Source organism: Bos mutus, chromosome 3, assembly GCF_027580195.1.
Source record: "Bos mutus isolate GX-2022 chromosome 3, NWIPB_WYAK_1.1, whole genome shotgun sequence".
In the NCBI taxonomy this organism is placed as follows: Eukaryota; Metazoa; Chordata; class Mammalia; order Artiodactyla; family Bovidae; genus Bos; species Bos mutus.
This window is the reverse complement of record NC_091619.1, coordinates 65,344,972-65,364,649: the sequence shown is the minus strand read 5'-3', so window position 1 is coordinate 65,364,649 and position 19,678 is coordinate 65,344,972. Positions and strand designations below refer to the sequence as shown.

At 37.1% G+C, this 19,678-nt stretch overlaps 1 protein-coding gene across 1 annotated transcript in view; it reads right to left on the bottom strand.

Moving 5' to 3' along the window:
- The window catches only part of PIGK (phosphatidylinositol glycan anchor biosynthesis class K), a 136,301-nt gene that overhangs the window by 78,223 nt on the left and 38,400 nt on the right, over positions 1 to 19,678 (bottom strand). The window contains exons 7-9 of the mRNA XM_005896805.2: positions 17,624 to 17,741; positions 17,330 to 17,440; positions 5,941 to 6,113 (exon numbers count right to left, since the gene is read on the bottom strand). Coding sequence (XP_005896867.1) covers positions 5,941 to 6,113; positions 17,330 to 17,440; positions 17,624 to 17,741 — 402 coding nt within the window. The remainder of the gene's footprint in view (positions 1 to 5,940; positions 6,114 to 17,329; positions 17,441 to 17,623; positions 17,742 to 19,678) is intronic.

The window sequence follows — 19,678 nt, the reverse complement described above, 5'->3', positions numbered from 1 at the left end:
CTCAGCTATACATATACATGTATCCATTCTTCCCCAAACCCCCTCCCAACCAGGTTGCTACAAACACTGATCAGAGTTACATGTGCTATACAGTAGGTCTTTGTTGAAAATAACCCAGTTTTTTAAAAATGAGCAAAAGACTTAAACAGGCACTTCATGAAACATATACGAATGACCAGTAAGCAACATGAAATGATGCTCAATGTCCTTAGTAACCAGGGGTTTGCAAATTAAAATCATAATGAGATTATCACTACCTGTCTAGAGAATAGCTAAAATTAAAAAGACAGTACCAAGTCTAATTAAGGACATGGAACAACTATTTGCAGAAATGCAAAATGGTACAATGACTACAGAAAATAGTTTGGAAGTTTCTTATAAAGCTAAACATGCATTTCCATATGAACCAGCAAACTTACTCCTAGGTATATTTACTCAAGTGAAGTGAAAACTTCGGTTTGTATACAATGTTTATAGTGGTTTTATTTAATTGCCTAAAACTGGGGGGCAAATGTCCTCCAATTGGTGAGATACACCAATAAAAAGGCACAAACTAAAGATATATGTGACAACAGGAATGAATCTGACATGCATTCTGCCAGTAAAAGAAGCCGGACTAGAAAATTTTTAATAATAAATTGGCATGGTGATTATCCAACGTGCATGCATTTATCAAAACTCAGAAATATACACTAAAAAAGGGTAATTTTACCAAACTAAAAAAAGAAGAAGAAAAAAAAAAAAAACTACAGGTGCATCAGTTCAGTTCAGTTGCTCAGTCGTGTCCAACTCTTTGAGACCCCATGAATCGCAGCATGCCAGGCCTCCCTGTCCATCACCAACTCCCGGAGTTCACTCAGACTCACGTCCATCGAGTCAGTGATGCCATCCAGCCATCTCATCCTCTGTCGTCCCCTTCTCCTACTGCCTCTAATCCCTCCCAGCATCAGGGTCTTTTCCAATGAGTCAACTCTTCGCATGAGGTGGCCAAAGTACTGGAGTTTCAGCTTCAGCATCATTCCTTCCAAAGAAATCCCAGGGCTCATCTCCTTCAGAATGGACTGGTTGGATCTCCTTGCAGTCCAAGGGACTCTCAAGAGTCTTCTCCAACACCACAATTCAAAAGCATCAATTCTTTGGCACTCAGCTTTCTTCACAGTCCAACTCTCACATCCATACATGACTACTGGAAAAACCATAGCCTTGACTAGACAGACCTTTTTTGGCAAAGCAATGTCTCTGCTTTTCAATATGCTATCTAGGTTGGTCATAACTTTCCTTCCAAGGAGTAAGTATCTTTTAATTTCATGGCTGCAGTCACCATCTGCAGTGACAATATAAAATGACTTCCAAAAACATAGTACTATAGTATGTAAGAGAAACAAAACCTAAGGTTTAGAGATACCTGTTTAGGTGATGTAACCAAGATGAACGGCAAGAAAGCAAACTCCGTTTAAGAGAAGGGAAAATGGTTAACTTTGAGGAGGAGTGAAAGGGCAGAGACTGAGAAGGGCTGTAAGGGATGGGGGATCTTCTGGTATACCAGCTTTGTTCTAATTCTTTCTCTGGTGGTTACATGAGCAGTTGCTTTCTGATAATTCACTGTGCTATCATTTATACTTTATATCGTTTTAAAAGCGAGCAAGGCAAGTAAACTCAGGGTAAATTATAAAAGAATAAAATAATATGTATTTTTTAGAGGTAGGAAGCATTCCTGGATTTATATTTTGGCTACACCATTTGTTAGATGTGTGACTTTAGGCAGGTTTCTTAACCTTTCTCAGTCTCACTTTACTCATCTGTATAATGGGAAAATTTTACCTGCCTCATAATTATGTGAATTAAATGGGATTAATGTAATTTTTACTTGAGGGTATCCGCCTAGCTTCCAAGTTTATTTTGGAAGGTTCATCTTATCCACCTGGGGATGGCCCTCCAGTAGCCTAGATTTTGTGTCAAATGACCCCACTACTGCCCAGCTGGGTCAGAGGTGAGCAACTGACTCAAGCTGGGCTACTCAAGAAGCCCCCTGTGGAGCTTAAAATGGAGGGTGAGCAAGTTAATTCTCTAGTTGCACTTTATCATCAATCTTTGTTCAGTCGCTAAGTTGTATCCAACTCTTGGCAACCCCATGAACTGCAGCACACCAGGCTTCCCTGTCCATCACTATCTCCCTGAGTTTCTTCAAATTCATGTCCACTGAGTCAGTGATGCTATCCAACCATCTCATCCTCTGACACCCTCTTCTCCTCTTACCCTCAATTTTTCCCAGCATCAGAGTTTTTTCCAAAAAGTCAGCTCTTCGCATCAGCTGGCCAAAGTATCATGATGAACAGAATGGATATAAAGCTCCAGAAGAGCAGTGTAAACACATTCTATGCCCTACATTCAGAGTAGGAGAGAAAGAAAAGCCTAGAACAACACAGAGACAGAGCGAGTAATGCCCACATTTTTGACTGATTTCTGCTTCTTGATTCCAGTCACTTACTGGAAGCTACCCTTGGGTCCCATAAACACAGAATACCTATATAAGAAATATCTTTAAGGAAATAATGCTAGCTCAGGTTGGATTCTATTATTTTCAATCCAACAAGGCTAGGCAATAGTCCTTATATAAAGCATGAAGCACCCAGAAAAGGCTCAAAATCTAGAAACTGTGGCAGGAACTTTCTGATCTTTGACTGACTACATGAGCTGCAGACTTCCTTACCCAGCCCTTGAAAGAGTTCTACTCTGGTGTCCAAAACATAGACTGACCTTGTTAAGGTCATTTTCATCCCTCTATCTATAAGAAATCTATAAGAAAAGCATCCAGCTCAAATTTCCCATTAGATTAAAAAATTTTAATTGCTAAAGACTGCCTCAAGAGAGAAAGAAATTCTATAGTATGACAGAATAAAATTACAACAGCCAAAAATTAATAGAATCAAATGCCTAAATTTAGAGCATAAAGCAAAAGTCAGACAGGGTAAGATGTCACCTAAAATTGAGTAAAATTTGAGTATTTATACTTGATATTGTCCAAGATTTCATTATTTCTTGGACAATGCCTACAGAATTTACACTTCTACATTTTAGTGTGGGTATTTTTACATTCACAAGCTATAGGCTCTTTTCCCTAGGGTACTCTGGTACACCAAGTAATGTTGACATGGACTTATTACTATATTATAGAAAGTCCAACTGTTTGAGGCTGTTTGCTTATTTATCAAAGTCAACCTATGTACACTGGGATAAAACAGTTCAGAATCAAGTTATATAAGGCAAGCTTATTGCAGCCATTCCTTATTTTGCCTCATTTTAATAAATTAAAGACACAGTAAGACACATGGTGAAACAAGTGTTGTCGCTAAGGTTATGATTATCACTTAAGTATATGACTGTACCTTATTCATATAATACGTGTATGTTGGAAGACATATTAAAAAACAATTATTTCATATAGCTACTTCAGTCAATTTTATGTTCTAATGTTCTCCATTGTATTGGAATTTAGTTTAGCTTGCTCTAATACACAAAATATGAAATATAGACAATCTGGAAAATGAGTTCCATTATTTTCCTAATATATGTAGAAAATATTATTTTTAAAAGCTTAACTGTCGATTTTAATAACAGTAATTGTATTGATGTTTTAACCTAAGATCTGTAAAATTACATATGCATTCAATCCCCAAATTTCCTTAATAAAGTAGCTTTTTGTGATAGCTGATCTCTAAATATACTTTTCTCTAAACAAACATCCAACTGCCACTCATATTTGCATATAAATAGCACCTATAATAATGAGATAATATTTGTATCACCCAAGAAAAAATTTCTGGAATATGTTGAGAATTGAATCCTCCTAAATTAATTAGATAACAAGTATCAGTAATTATGAAACCATCTGTGAGCAATGTTCTAAATAAAATTTATTCATAAACACTAGAGGGTGCTCAAATTCAACAGTGTCTGCTCATTGCTGAGCATCTGAAAGCAACAACCCTGTTAATCAACTATATTCCAATATAAAATAAAAATTAAAAACAAAATACAGTGCCTGATATCTGGCATTGATGCTTAAAATAATTTTCTCCTTAATTAAAGATAAATGAAGATAATTATCAGCACCAACTTTTGCTTTTGAATTATATAGAGAGATACTTCATGAGATAAAATTTCATCTTTCCAGAATATATAATAGAACTTAGTAGAATTCCACTGAAATCATTTTTATTGTACAACTATTATATTTAATATTGTGTTAAATGAACAGAATAGAAAATAAGTACAGAGGAAGTATAAAGACAGTCCTTATCACTATAGGAAATTAATGCAATATTCAGATGGTTAACAAAAGGTGTATCCCGTATATTATGGACTTAGGTTCAAGGAAAATTACAAAATGAACCTGGTAAAAGACATACAGTAGCTCAATTTCAATTGCTAAGTATTAAGGTATAGTTTACCTATTTTACAAAAGCAACTTAAAAACAGTATTTAAATAATAAATAAAAGTAATACTGTTGTTGGATATCATCTGTTGTCTCGAGAAAATATTTTTAAAGCCAACAGACATAGGAAATTGAAAACGAAAAAATCTAGACTTTGAATATCATAATAGGAAATAATAATAAAATCAATTTCAAATCTTCATAAGAAATACATTTACTACTAGCTTTTAAAATTTATTTCTAAAACATTCACAACCTCAATTACAAATCTTTGAAATTTTCAAAATTTAAAGTAATTTATATGTTGCCATTTGGCAATCCAGGAAAGCTCCCTGGAGTATGTGTTTCCAATAGATAGCATGAAACAATTCCAAATAACAAAGCTGAATGGCAAACAATATCAATTTCTATGTATTTCAAAAAAATAAATATTAACTGAGATACTACTTAACCCCCAACAAAGTATGTTGCCTTTAAAAATGTTTACAGAGAAGAAAAACAGAACACTATCTATACTTCTGAAGTCACAGAGCCAAAATTAACGAGTCTCTCTCAGTCTCTCACTCTCTTTCACACACACACACACACACACGCATGCACACACTACTCACTCACACACAATCCACTCCTCAAGAGGAGAGTACTTGGAGTATACCTACCTCTCTTTCTCTCATTCCTTTCCCTAACTAATAACTAAGGGACCCCAGAGAAATCCTGAACAGTGGGACCTGTTCATAAAAGGCCACTTCAAATTTACAACAGCCCCAGATAAACTGTTTAATAGAATACAACACTAGACAAAAGCCAGAGATAGGCTTGAACCAGACTCATAAACCACCCAGACTCTGGGAAACAAAACACACGGCAAAGAACTAATCAGACTGCTGGAGTCCAGAGAAATCCTGAAAACAGAAGCACTGTGCTAGAGTTTGAAGTACACATTTGGCATCTATATTCTCCTGGTACTGATCTCCTCTTTCTATGTTTATCTGCCTTGCCTCTGCCAGATTCCTAGGGCCTATTATACTCTAAATGCCCAGCTGCCAGCTTCCCTATTCAGTGTTACGTCATTTAATACCTTCTACTGCAATAGGTGACAAAATACACATTTGTTAGAGAGTATTAATCTTTGAAATGTCCTGCCCAGTTATGAAGGTCTTCTGAACCAGCATATACACCTCTACTGACAGAAAAGTATGGCTCAGACATAATCAGTTGTCAGGGAAGTTTTCATCTTTTTAAAAGCAAGTCTGAATTCACACTACTTACAAACATCATATTTTGGAGCTACAACATAACCCTGATCAAGATCTTAGCTTGTCACTGGTATTTAGTGCTTTTGCCCATTAATCTGAAAAGCAAAGAACCAACTAAAGTGAAGAATGGGTAGAAAGGTGCAATTTTATTTATAAATACAAATATTCATCTCATTATTATATCACATAAAAATTTACAAACCATGAGACTAGAATACTCTATTCAAAAAATAATTTAAGATGAATACCTGCTTTCCACGACTCCTGAATCTGGCTGCAAACTAATAGTCTCTGTTGTAATTTCCACTTTCCGTACACTTCCAAAGAAATCAGTTATCAGGACATTTTTAGGATCCCTCTGAAAAAGATCAGTGCGATGTCCAGGAGTAGACACACACAGACTTTTGGGGCATACCTGAAACTGAAAAAAATATGTATAGCAATAATAAATGCGTATGCTTACATATTCATACAGCTTATATTAAATTCATTAACACAACATTGTAGTTCTAAAGATTAAACTTTCATTGCTACTGTACTGCTTGACACTTTAGGAAAGCTTTACAGACATTAGAATAGGTTATTGATAAAACAGGAAGCTGGCCAGGGAGGAAAACAACATTCCCTTTTTTAAATCATATGCTACAAAGTATGAAAGCAAAAGTGTTAGTCCCTCAGTTGTGTCCAATTCTTTGAGACCCCATGGACTGGAGCTCACCAAGCTCCTCTGTCCATGGGATTCTCCAGGCAAGAATACTGGAGTGAGTAACCATTCCCTCCTCCAGGGGATCTTCCCAACCTAAGGATGAACCCAGGTCTCCTGCATTGCAGGCTGATTCTTTACCATCTGAGCCACCAGGGAAATTTATGAGAACTCACAGGCAACACTATGACAAGAAAACTGCTTTTTTCTGCATCTATATCCATCTCGGTAGAATGATCTTACCAGAGCAATTTTTTAAACATTTTGCAACCATGACCCTTCATTCAAATTTTAAATTCCAATAAAATATTTACTATATAATAGACAAGTATGTAAAGAAGATGAAATCAGAGCTGCTCTGGACTGCAAGAAGCTAAAGCATAGCCTTGATATCCATCCCCCTGTCCTCCTGCTGTGAAGCTACATAAACTATTCTAAAAATCAGGTACCTTTCTTAATTTATCCATAAACCCAAAGAACCTCAAGACACCCTAGTGCTCCAAGGAATAGTCTGAAAACTACAACTTCATCACTACACAGATCTCACAGTAACTTTTAGGTCAATCTTATACCCGATACTCCACACCAGTGAACTGCCAAGGACCCCTACCAGACACTTGGTCCATGTCAAAAGGTCCTTAATATTTGGTCCTGTCCAGAACCATCTGGAATGAACTAAATATGCTCATGGACATTTGGACAAGCCAAATTTCAAGGATCCTTTGCCATGGACCAAATGTCTTATGGACATGTTGGGCAGGATCAAATGTCTGCTAACCCCAATGCCAGACACAAGTTCATTCACTATGCAAAGCATAAAAAGTGCCCACTATACATATGTCACATGGTTACCTTTCATAGAGGATACAAAAACTGATAAGACTTGGGTCTTCTCTTCAAGTCTAGTCAGAGATGGATAAACATAGAAAGGTAGGGAAAAAGGTCGGAGAAGGCAATGGCACCCCACTCCAGTACTCTTGCCTGGAAAATCCCATGGACGTAGGAGCCTGGTAGGCTGCAGTCCATGGGGTCACTAGGAGTCGGACACGACTGAGTGACTTCACTTTTCATTTTTCACTTTCATGCATTGGAGAAGGAAATGGCAACGCATTCAGTGTTCTTGCCTGGAGAATCCCAGGGATGGGGGAACCTGGTGGGCTGCCGTCTATGGGGTTGCACAGAGTCGGACACGACGGAAGCGACTTAGCAGCAGCAGCAGCAGCAGCAACAGGGAAAAAGGTAACAGGTTCTAATTCAGAAAAAAATAAACTTCTAAGTGTTTGAGGATAAGAAAAAAGAGGGAGTGGGACTTAAGCTATTTTTTGAAAGAAACAGGAAGATTACAGATGGGAAATAAGAGCATTTCTAATAAAGGAGCAGCTGTAGAGATGTATAAGGCAAAGAACCCAGCTTGGCAGAAGCCCAGGCTATCTGAAGGAAACCATTACAGGCCCAGACACCACAGAACTTGCGCACCTGTGGCAACAAGACTATGTGCATAGGTAATCACCAACACGACAGGAGAGGGATGGGGAAGGGCAGAGCAACTCTAATTTATAACACACAGGTGTTCCAAGAACCATGTGAAGCAGTTTGTAGATATTCTCATTTAAGTTTACCAATAACTTTGAGGTATACAAAAATTATTATCTCCCCTTCAAACTAAAGCTCAAAGAGCTTAAGTAATTTGTATAACATCACAGTGCCTTCCAGATTCAGGAAAGCAATAACAGGAAATAAGAAGAGTTCATGATATAAATTAAGAAGTAAAGGAGGAAAAAATGGGTAGGGGAAGGCTAAGAAAGTGAAATGTCAAACAAGGACAAAACAGATGGAAGGTTGAAGAAACAAAGTAAAAGATAAAATAAACAAAGATAAAATTAAAGTTCTAGGTATAGTGAAGGTACTCCTGTGTGAACAACCTGGTGGGCTTTGTTAAGTACACAATAAATATTTTCTTCCTTGCTGCTAAAAAACAAACAAAAAACATACTTTCACTTTTTAAAAAAACTGAATTATAACTGAGACAATTACATTAGTTTCAGATGCACCACATAGTGATTTGCCATTTTTGTACATTACGAAATGGTCACCATGAGAAGTCTAGTTACAATCTGTTATCATACAAAGTTATTAAACCATTGACTATATTCCCTATGCTGTACATTACACTGCTATGACTTATTTACTTTATAACTAGAAGTTAATACTTCTTAATCCTCTTTACCTATTTCACCCGTGCCTCCCCTTAACTCACCCATCTGACAACCATCTGTTTGCTCCGTCTCTGACTCTATTTCTATTTTTTAGATTCCACATATAAGTGATAGTATACAGTATCTGTCTTTTCTCTCACTTACTTCACTAAGCATAATACCCTCTAGGTCCATCCGTGTTGTTGCAAATGGCAAAATTCCATTATTTTCTTTGGCTGAGTAATATTTCATTGTATATATATACCACATCTTTACTCATTCATCTATTGGTAGAGACTTACAGTTACTTCCATATTTGGCTATTGTAAATAATGTTGCTATGAACATCGAGGTGCATGAGAGTGTTCTTCCCTAGTCTGTATTCTTACTTCCCTCACTGTAAATTAATAAATAAGCAAGCATAGGTTTATTTCTGGACTACCTATTCTGTTTCATTGTTCTCTGTATCTGTTTTTGTGCCAGAACCATACTGTTGTTAATTACTTTTTTAGTTTGAAGATCTAATTGACTCTCTCAGGCCAATTCATGAAGTCAGGCAGCATCCCATCCAGCAACTGAAAGAGTTCTCCGAGGGGTTGTACAAAATAGGTTTTCACAGGAAGAAAGGTAAGGCAAGGTAGCTATTAGCAAAAAAAAAAAAAAAAAAATTTTTAGGCCAGGATATCTCCCTTTCTGGGGGGAGGAACAATAAAAAGGCAAGAGTTTTATCATGCAAACTGCGTCTGGGGTGATGGGGGATAAAGAGAAACCATAACATTTTTGCTTAATTCCCATGACACCCAGAGATGCTGGTTCCAGGTTCATAAATTTTAAGTTGGTCATACTTCTTCATTCCATTTCTGACCTTCCAGTCTTAGGGAGATCATTTGCTTGGTGGTCAGCAGCTATGAATATGAATTTAAAGCTTCTGAGAAAATACAACCCACCATGGGGACTACTTTGATTATTATAAGCAGGATTATCCCCAGTGCTTAGAATGCACTTCAGAGTCATGGTCCCCAATACTCAAATCAACCAAAGACCCCAATGAAGGAGTTAGGCTTTTAAGCCAACTGGCTTGCTCAACGATCTTATGTAATAGAGTTTCACCTTCCATAGACGTGTCAATCCAGGTATAGCAGGTAATACTAGCCATAGCACAGATACCTCCTGGTTGACCTAAAAGATAATCAAGGACTATTCTATTATCAAGAACAACTACAGCCACAGCCTAAGAAAGCTTTCCAGGCAGCTAGCACTTTTTCAATGGGTTCTGCAATACTTTCAAGAGTTACGGAGAGGCTTCTGATCATATTCTCATTTTTATTTACTCCTTATCAGGGAAACTTGCCCTGCCAAAGGAAGCAATTTCAAATCCTAAATGCCTTCTGGTAGGTCCTTTCTAGAACAGACAGGGGCACAGTTAGATAACCTAAAAGGTATTATCTGCTTATATACCAGTCATCTAGGCATTCATAGACCCAAGGAAAATAACCATCACAAACCCAGACAAATCCTATCAGGGCACAAACTACTTCTACTTAGGTGGCACTGTTAATGGATTCATTTGCAAGTTCTGCTGCTTTTGCCCATTCAAGCCAATGGTCAATTAGATTTTCTCCTAATCTGAAAAGAGTTGTTCTAAATACCAGAGGTTATCCCTCTAAACAATGGCTTGGGAGATATGGATAACAGTGTTGTCTTTCCAGGTAAATGCCAGACTAAAGAAGGGAAAGCAAAGAAGAAGAGCTTTCAGTTAAAGTATGAAGTATCGATCTGTCATCATGGGCAGAAGCAGTCTACATCAATGTGAGTTATTTCTCTTTTTTGTCAGGTTGATTCGGAGGTCTCCAGCATTTGGACAGGACCAGATGTCAGACAGAATCTTCCTTGGCTCTGAGATGTGTACCCAAGGCTAAATACCTCTTAGTTTTGCAGCAGTGTCAGCAGTCAGAAATACTTGGTAAGGTCCCTTCTGATAGGGCTCAAAGGCTGCCTTTGTTCTTGTGCTGTGCTGTGCTGTGCTTAGTCTCTCAAATGGGTCTGGCTCTCTGTGACTCCATGGACTGTAGCCCACCAGGATTCTCCAGCCATGGGGATTCTCCAGGCCAGAATACTGGAGTGGGTTGCCATGCCCTCCTCCAGAGGATCATCCCAACTCAGGGACTGAACCCAGATCTACCGCATTGCAGGCAGATTCTTTATCGACTAAGCCACCAGGGCAGCCCAAGAACACTGGACTAGGTAGCCTATCCCTTCTCCAGGGGATCTTCCCAACCCAGGAATCGAACCAGGGTCTCCTGCATTGCAGGTAGATTCTTTATCAGCTGAGCTACCAAGGATGCCTGCCTTTGTTCTTAGTGATTTCAAATCAAAATGATGAGAGGAAACTGGAAACGTTAATTTGGTGAGTCATTGTCATCTGAGGAAACTAAACAAATACAGGATCCACTTTCAGTTTACAGGTACATAATAAGACCAGAAAGACAATTAGAGTCCATTATCTATAAAGGTACAAATATAATTTTTTCTCTCTATGATTACTTGATTTTTTAAACCAAGATAATCACAGTAAAACTAATTTGTCTGTATTAAACTTGGCCTGATTTTTACAGAAGTGCAACAAGAATAATGATTGACCATGTAAGTTCTTTTTTAAGATTGCTTCACTGGAACTTTGGAAGCAAAGTACCCAGTTGATTTTTCCAAGCAGTTTTCTTAAAGCTGTCTGGTCATATCTGAGTTGATGTACACCTCTCTCAACTATAAAACATTCCAGACAAAAGAGATTAATACAGTCAATATTTCTAATTGTGTCCTGTTACAAAGAGAATGAAAATAAGAATATTCACTAAGAGTTTCTGAATTTGGGGGATCAGATAGGAAGAAAAAGTAAATGTTTCATCCTTATTCACCAAGGTATATCCTACCAAGTTGTTGACAGCTTAAGGAAAAAGATTTCTTTAAATCTGGAAAAAAAAAACATTAAAGAACCCATAATACTTTATAAACACAAAGTTACAAAAATTAAAATCATCCTTCTCAGTTCATTCAGTCTCATGTTATTAATTCTTGTTCCTCTTGAATACAGGTTTTTTTTTTTTTTTTTTTCCCCATTAATTCTTGCAATCTCACCTGAGGATTAAGGGTGATAGGGACAGTGATAATTCCAAGAAATTCCAAGGTTTTCATTAACATTCATATGATTTTCCCAAAGAAGTGGGTGCCTCAATCACTAGAGATTGTGGAAGGTATAGCCACATGGTACATCCTTACTAATAAACCCAAATTTATCTTAGTTCTTCTACAATAAGAAACCAAAGGGACGTCCCTGGCAGTCCAGTGGTTAAGACTCCATGGTTTCACAGCCAACGGCCCAGGTTCAATTCCTGGCTGGGAACCTAAGATTACATCTTACAAGTTACGCAGTGTGGCCAAAGAAAGAAAGAGAGAGACCCAAACCTGTGTTCAATAATTCCATGGTTCAGTATTTTAATTTGGAGAGATCTATAATAGATCTATAATTCATTACATTTCTAGCATTTAACTTAATTTTGGCAAAACTTTAAGGTTTCAATTTACTGAGAAGATTTGGGAAACTAATTTGAAAAACTCAACTAAAAGCTTTTTACCCTACTTATGTTTATAGAATCCGCCTGCCAATGCAGGACACATGGGTTCAATCCCTGGGTCAGCAAGATCCCCTGGAGAAGGTAATGACAACCCACTGCAGTATTCTTGCCTGGGAAATCCCACAGACAGAGGAGCCTGGCGGGCTACAGTCCATGGGGTCACAAAAGAGCAATTAAACAACAACATATTTACTTACTTGCTCCTAACAATTATTTAGATTACTTAGGGATACATCATACCCAGTTATTTTTCTTTCAAGCCTAGTGCTGATAATTCTAAAAAGATGTTTGCTTTAACCAACAACCTTAAATTAGCTTTTCTTCACTAAAAATATCTCAGATCACATAACTTTGAAAAGCATTTCAGTTAGTTTCTGTTAACATTTCTGAGAATTTCAGAATGCCCAATCTTTATGAGCTTGACGTCAAACTAACTAAATAAAGCTCTTTTACAAAATAATTTTGCAGTACCATCCAGAGGCTACACATATACATGCATATCTACAGCATAAATATGTAGATACACACAGATGCAGAGATCTTAGAGTTACCAATATTAGTGAAAAACACACCTAAGATTTTTTTATCTGCCCAATCTCCAAATATTTCTTCCCCCTCTTTTTTTTCCTGAAGAGAAACAACTGCATATTTAAAGAATGGATCTTAAGTCTCAAAGAAGATGGGAATAGGAAATCTGTATCACAAAGACACAGATTAAGTGCAGAACAACTGTCTCCAAAGTCCCAATATCTACAAGTATTCTGAGATGAACAGAAGAGGCTTTGGGACTCACAAAAAGGAATGGCATGCACCCACCTGTTGCTGGAATGTTTCTTTCCCTCTGGGTGTATTTAGCTTAGGGTATAAGGCCAAAATAAATTCTTACTAGGCACTGAATATTTTCAGTTCCTCTAAATGTTTAAGGAAATAATTTAGCACTTTACCCCAAAAATCCCTGTTTCACCAACTTTGCAAGGAGCCCATATGGGGCCATTTTAGTTGATCCTGAAAAACTTACCTAGGCCCTTAAGAACAATTTCTTTTCCAGTGTCCCAGTTGTTCACAATTGAACAACAATTCAACTGAACAATGATTGTTTTAAGTATCTTTTCTAGGTTTAATTTTTCATTAGACTTCTGCAAGGATTCTAGTGAAGTTATTTTGAAATTTTGAAAGCTTTTGGAGACTTCTGCTTACTAATTAAATCAGGTATTCCATTTGGTTTGTTTGACTTGGGAACCCTTGTTTTTAAGGGTACTTATTAAGTGACGTGCAAAGAACATAATCAATTTGATTTTGGTGTTGACCATCTGGTGATGTCCATGTGTAGAGTCTTCTCTTGTGTTGTTGGAAGAGGGTGTTTGCTATGACCAGCACATTCTCTTGGCAAAACTCTATTAGCCTTTGCCCTGCTTCATTCTGTATTCCAAGACTAAATTTGCCTGTTATTCCAGGTGTTTCTTGACTTCCTACTTTTCCATTCCAGTCCCCTATAATGAAAAGGACTTTTTTGGGTGTTAGTTCTAGAAGGTCTTGTAGGTCTTCATAGAACCATTTAACTTCAGCTTCTTCAGCGTTACTGGTTGGGGCATAGACTTGGATTACTGTGATATTGAATGGTTTGCCTTAGAAACGAACAGAGATTATTCTGTCACTTTTGAGATTGCATCCAAGTACTGCATTTCGGACTCTTCTGTTGACCATGATGGCTACTCCATTTCTTCTAAGGGATTCTTGCCCACGGTAGTAGATGTAACAGTCAACTGAGTTAAATTCACCCATTCCAGTCCATTTTAGTTCTGTGAAGAAAGCTGAGCGCCGAAGAATTGATGCTTTTGAACTGTGGTGTTGGAGAAGACTCTTGAGAGTCCCTTGGACTGCAAGGAGATCCAACCAGTCCATTCTGAAGGAGATCAGCCCTGGGATTTCTTTGGAAGGAATGATGCTAAAGCTGAAACTCCAGTACTTTGGCCACCTCATGCGAAGAGTTGACTCATTGGAAAAGACTCTGATGCTGGGAGGGATTAGGGGCAGGAGGAGAAGGGAACAGAGGATGAGATGGCTGGATGGCATCACCGAATCAATGGACGTGAGTCTGAGTGAACTCCCAGAGTTGGTGATGGACAGGGAGGCCTGGCATGCTGTAATCATGGGGTCGCAAAGAGTCAGACATGACTGAGCGACTGAACTGAACTGATTAAGTGACCTTATTGTGTTAGGACATTCTTCCTAACATAATTCTAGGTTGATTTTAGTAAAGCTTTGCCATTTTGCTAAATAACTACAGCTTCCAGGATTCATAATTCTTAAATATAAAATAAGTAGGTGTGCTGGAAGACAGTGTGCTCAACTATTTGGACATACAGGATCACATTTCTTTCAGCCAGACCTTTGGTTTTCTCAGAGCCAAACTAATACCTAAAAGGACTTGTGGTGGGGTTGGGAATGCTGGGATGTTTCACAGTGTATCTTGTTGCACACAAGTTTTCTTGAGGTTGGCAGGTGACCGAGATGTCAGTCTAACCCATTCTGTGACCAACTTATCCTAACATGGGCATCCCTGGGTTAAGTGATGACCATTCTGTCAACTTTTAAATGTCTGACCTGTACCCACGAATCTTTGCAGCCTTTTGGCTTCCAAGATAGCCATGAACAATGGCCTTTACTTCACGTGCACACTAAAACAAATACAAAGTAACTAAAAAAAAAGAAAATAGAGACTGAGGAAAGGTCTGAATCAGCAGACCTCAGAGAATGGGGACTGCAGACTGATGCCACGCAAAAGAAAAGCTGCAGCTGTCACTAGTCGTTCTCAGCAGGGAATCTAGGAAAGGATTCCAGATGGGGACATACATATAAAACCAACACAGTTCCCAATACGGAATCTGGAGACAGAATCAAGAGACTAGTTTTCCACTCAAAATACTGAACTGTGGAAAGCCAATTAGATCATGAGCTCAAACACACAAAGCACAGAGCTCAACCAAAAGGAACCTGCCAATGGCCCTTGGAAAGAGCAAGAAAGAAAACGAACTCAAAAGAGTTCACAGGGTGCCACGCCTGTGTTTCCTGCTGTCCCTGAAAGCCATGAGAAGTTCACTTCAAATCTCATTGCTACCACCTGTTAAAATCTAAAATTCAATGAAGTAATTCAAAAATGTATTGGGCTTTATTAGATGATTCATCATGGGTAGACAACATCCCATCTAGCAACTATAAGAGGGCTCCCAGTACCACACTTGTTTTGACTACTGTAGCTTAGCAGCATAGTTTTTTGAATTCAGGGAGTGTGACATGTCCAACTTTGCTTTTTTCTCAATGTTACTTTAGTTAGTAGGGTGGGGTCTTTTGTGGTTCCATACAAATTTTAGGATTAGTTGTTCTAATTCTATTTTTTAAAAATGCCTTTGGTATTTTGATAGGGACTACATGAAATCTGTAGATTGCTTTGGATTTTGGAATATTTTAACAATATTAATTCTTCTAAATCAGAATCATGGATTTATTCTCCTTAATTGTGTCATCATCAATTTCTTTCATTAGTACTTAAGAGTTTTCAGAACACAAGTCTTTCACTTCCTTGGCTAAATTCATCTTTAGGTGTTTAATTCTTTTTGATGCAATTGTAAGGGGGATTACTTTAATTATTTCTCTTTCTAATAGTTCATTAGTGTGTAGAAATTCAATCAATCTTTGTATATTAATCATACAACTTTACTGAATGGTAACATTTTTGTATTCTACAACTTTAGTTCTAATGGTATTTTGGTAGAGACTCAGGGATTTCTATAAAACGTCACCTGCAATTAGTGACAATTTTACTTCTTTCCAATTTGGATGCCTTTTACTTCTTTCCTTGCCTAATTTCTGTGGCTAAGACTTCCAATACTATATTGAATAAAAGTGGCAAGAGTGGGGATTCTTGTCTTGTTCTTGATCTTGGAGGAAAAAGCTTTCTCTCAGCTTTTCATTGCTGAGTATGTTAGCTATGGATCTTTCATATATGGCCTTTATTATACTGAGGGATATTCTCTCTACACCCACTTTGCTAAGAGTTTTTATCATAAATGGATGTTGAATTCTGTAAGATGATTTTTTTCTGCATCTATTGAAATGATCATATGATTTTTATCAGTCATTTTGGTAATGCAGTGCATCCCATAATTGATTTGTGAATGTTAAAGCATCCTTGCATCCCTGGAATGAGTCCCACTTGATCATGCTGCATGATCCTTTTCAAAGTATTGTTGGATTCAGTTTACTAGTACTCTGTTGAGGATTTTTGCACCTGCAGTCATCAGGGATATTAGGTTGTAATTTTCTTTTTTTGTAGTATCAATTCTTTTGTTTTGGTGTCAGGGTGATGCTAGCCTCATAAAGTGACTTTGGAAGTGTTCTTTATTCTTCAATTTTGTTTTCATTTTTTTGAATAATTTGAGAAGGATTGGTATTAAATTTCTTTTAATGTTTGGCAGAATCACCTGTGAAGCCACCTAGATCTGGACTTTTGTGGGGAGAGGGGGGAATACTAATTCAGTTTCATTACTAGTAATTGGTCTATTCAGATTTTCTAATTCCTCATGATTTAGTCTTGGAAGATTGCATGTTTCTAGGAATTTATACATTTCTTTTAGGCTGTCTAATTTGTTGGCATATAACTGTTCATAATGTTCTCTTATGATCTTCTGCATTTCTGTGATATTGATTGTAATTGCTTTCTTTCTTTTCTGAATTTATTTGGGCTCTTTTTTTCTTAATAAGTCTGTCTGGCTAAAGATTTGCCAATTTGTTAGTATTTCAAAGAACCAGCTCTTAGTTTCATCAATCTTTTCTATTGCCTTTTTAGCTGTTATTTCACTTACTTCTGCTTTGATCTTTATTATTTTTCCTTCTACTAACTTTGGGCCTTGTTCTTCTTTTTCTAGTTCCTTGAAATGTAAAGTTAGATGGTTAAGAATTTTCTTGTTTCTTGAGCCAGGCCAATGTTACAAAGAAATTCCCTCTTAGAAACTGCTTTTGCATCATTCAGCATAAGGAAGAGTACCCTAAAAGTATGAGAAAGGTTAGCACAGCTATCGTGCTATAATCAAATCAAGCAAATACTTACAAGGTCATTCATATTAGTTTGGCTAGCTGGATTAATTTCCTCCAAAAATTCTAAGACATAAAATGTGTATCTATCCATAAGATGGACTCCAACTGCAGGATCAGGTTGATGCTATGAAAAAGCAAAAGAAAAAAAGTACATGTCTAATAAGACATATGATCATTAAAACAAAATATTTAAAATATAATCAAAATTTCCACCTAAGATATAAAGTCTACATAAGTAATTTCAGAAATAGCTACATATTTCAACAACAATGCCATTTACAAACAGGAAAAAAGAAAATGTACCTACCGAAAGTGAATCTTCTCCCACTTGGCTACTAGCTAAAGCCATTATATTAGGAGAATAAAATCTCTCATACATGGATGCTCCTTGACAAGTATCAATAATAAATAGTAGTTCATTGTAGCTGAAAGAAAAGTGATAGTATCTATGACATGAATCATGCTGTTAATCATACATTGATTAATGTTTTATAATACTTCCATAAGATGTTTAAGTCATATCTTAATCATTTCATCAGCTAAAAATTTGAGATTTTTCAATAGAATTCCCAATATAAATCTATACTAGAAAATTTAAAGGTAAAATCATATCTGGGGAAACCACTTCAACAGAGTGCAGTGGTTGTACCACAAAGTGGCTGCCCAAACTCTTTTCCCTTCCCTTATCTATGACACATAACTCAGAGTCCAAACAAATGTTTAATTCAAAAAGCACTTCTCTGGCACTCACACAGTCCTAGAAACTGAGCTAGTTTTAGAAAAACACACACACGCACACATATATATGACAGTCACCATACTCAAAAATCTCAAAATCTAACTAGAAGACAGAAACATAAACATGTAACTGAATCAGAATATGATGAGTATTACAAATTTTATTGAGGGCCTACAGCATGCCTGACACTAAGCTGGGGATGCAATATAGTCCTTGCCCTCACTAGTGTAGAGTCTAACAAAGTCAAAAATGTTCCAAGAGCACTGAGAAAGAAACAGAGGGAAAGGCAGGTCACAGAAAGGTGATGTGTCTGGCAAGATCAGTGAGAGATGAATGTTCTTTAACAAAGAAAGGAACAGCACATTCCAGCAGAAGAAAAAGCCTATATAAAGGCACCTAACATAAAAACTATCAATGTCTGGGGTAAAGGAATAGTATGGTGCAGTTCAGATCTAAAATTAATTTGGTAAAATGGAGAGAAATTAGTTTCAAAAAGGTAATGTGTTACTTGCTCAATCGTGTCCAACTCTTTGTAACCCAAGGACTGTAACCTGCCAGGCTCCTCTGTCCATGGAATTCTCGAGACAAGAATACTGGAGTAGATTGCCATTCCCAAGGGATCTTCCTGGCCCATGGATCAAACCTGGGTCTCCCGCATTGCAGGCATATTCTTTACCATCTGAGCCACCAAGGTAGGGCCAATCTATAAAGTATCCTGTGTGAAGTTTGGATCTTACCCTATAAATCTGAACAAGCCATCAATGGCTTTTTTAAAGTGAATGAATAACATAATCAGCTCTACATTTTAGAATGAGCTGCTTCACTGATGAAGGTGAAAATAGGAAGCAGATAATATTTTCTCAGATACTGAATCTAGGTAAACAGCTAACACTACACCCAAAAAGAAAGCACGAAATCTTAATGATATCTAAGCAGATGATAGAAGGTACAACTAATATGACACATTTGTTCTGAGACAAAAATCTGTGGATACTTCTGGGAATTAGGACCATCTAAAGGTTACGAGAGGCAGTACAATAAAACAATTAAGAGAGTAAGCTTTGGGACAGGACCACTTAGATGTGAATCCTAGCACTAGCACTTAAAAGCCATGCAAAGTTTGGCAAGTTATTTAAACTGTGCTCAATTTACACACTTGTAAGAATGAGAATCATAACGTATCTGCCTCATGGAGTCATTAAAATTAAACAGAACACCACCACATGGCAACACAGTGCCAGTGCCTAGTATACATTCAATAAACATAGCAGTGAATAAGATAAAATCAGTACCAAGCAAAAGCTGTCTCAATACTTCTATACTTTCTCCTTATGCTTATAATCCAGTATTTTGAATATTTAATTTGTAGCATAGCTGTGTACGTATTTCTCTTTTCTCCTATATTTTAAACACTTTGAAGGCGCCATAAGCATCCTATTCCCCTCTGTGCCATATGTTTAGAAGGTAAACCATAAGCATTTATTGAGCATAACCAAGTTAAAAGCAGTTCAACTGATACTTTATTTTTTTAATTGATTTTTGATTGGAGGACAATTGCTTTACAATGTTGTATTGGTTTCTGCCTTACATTGACACGAATCAGCCATAGGTATACATATGTGC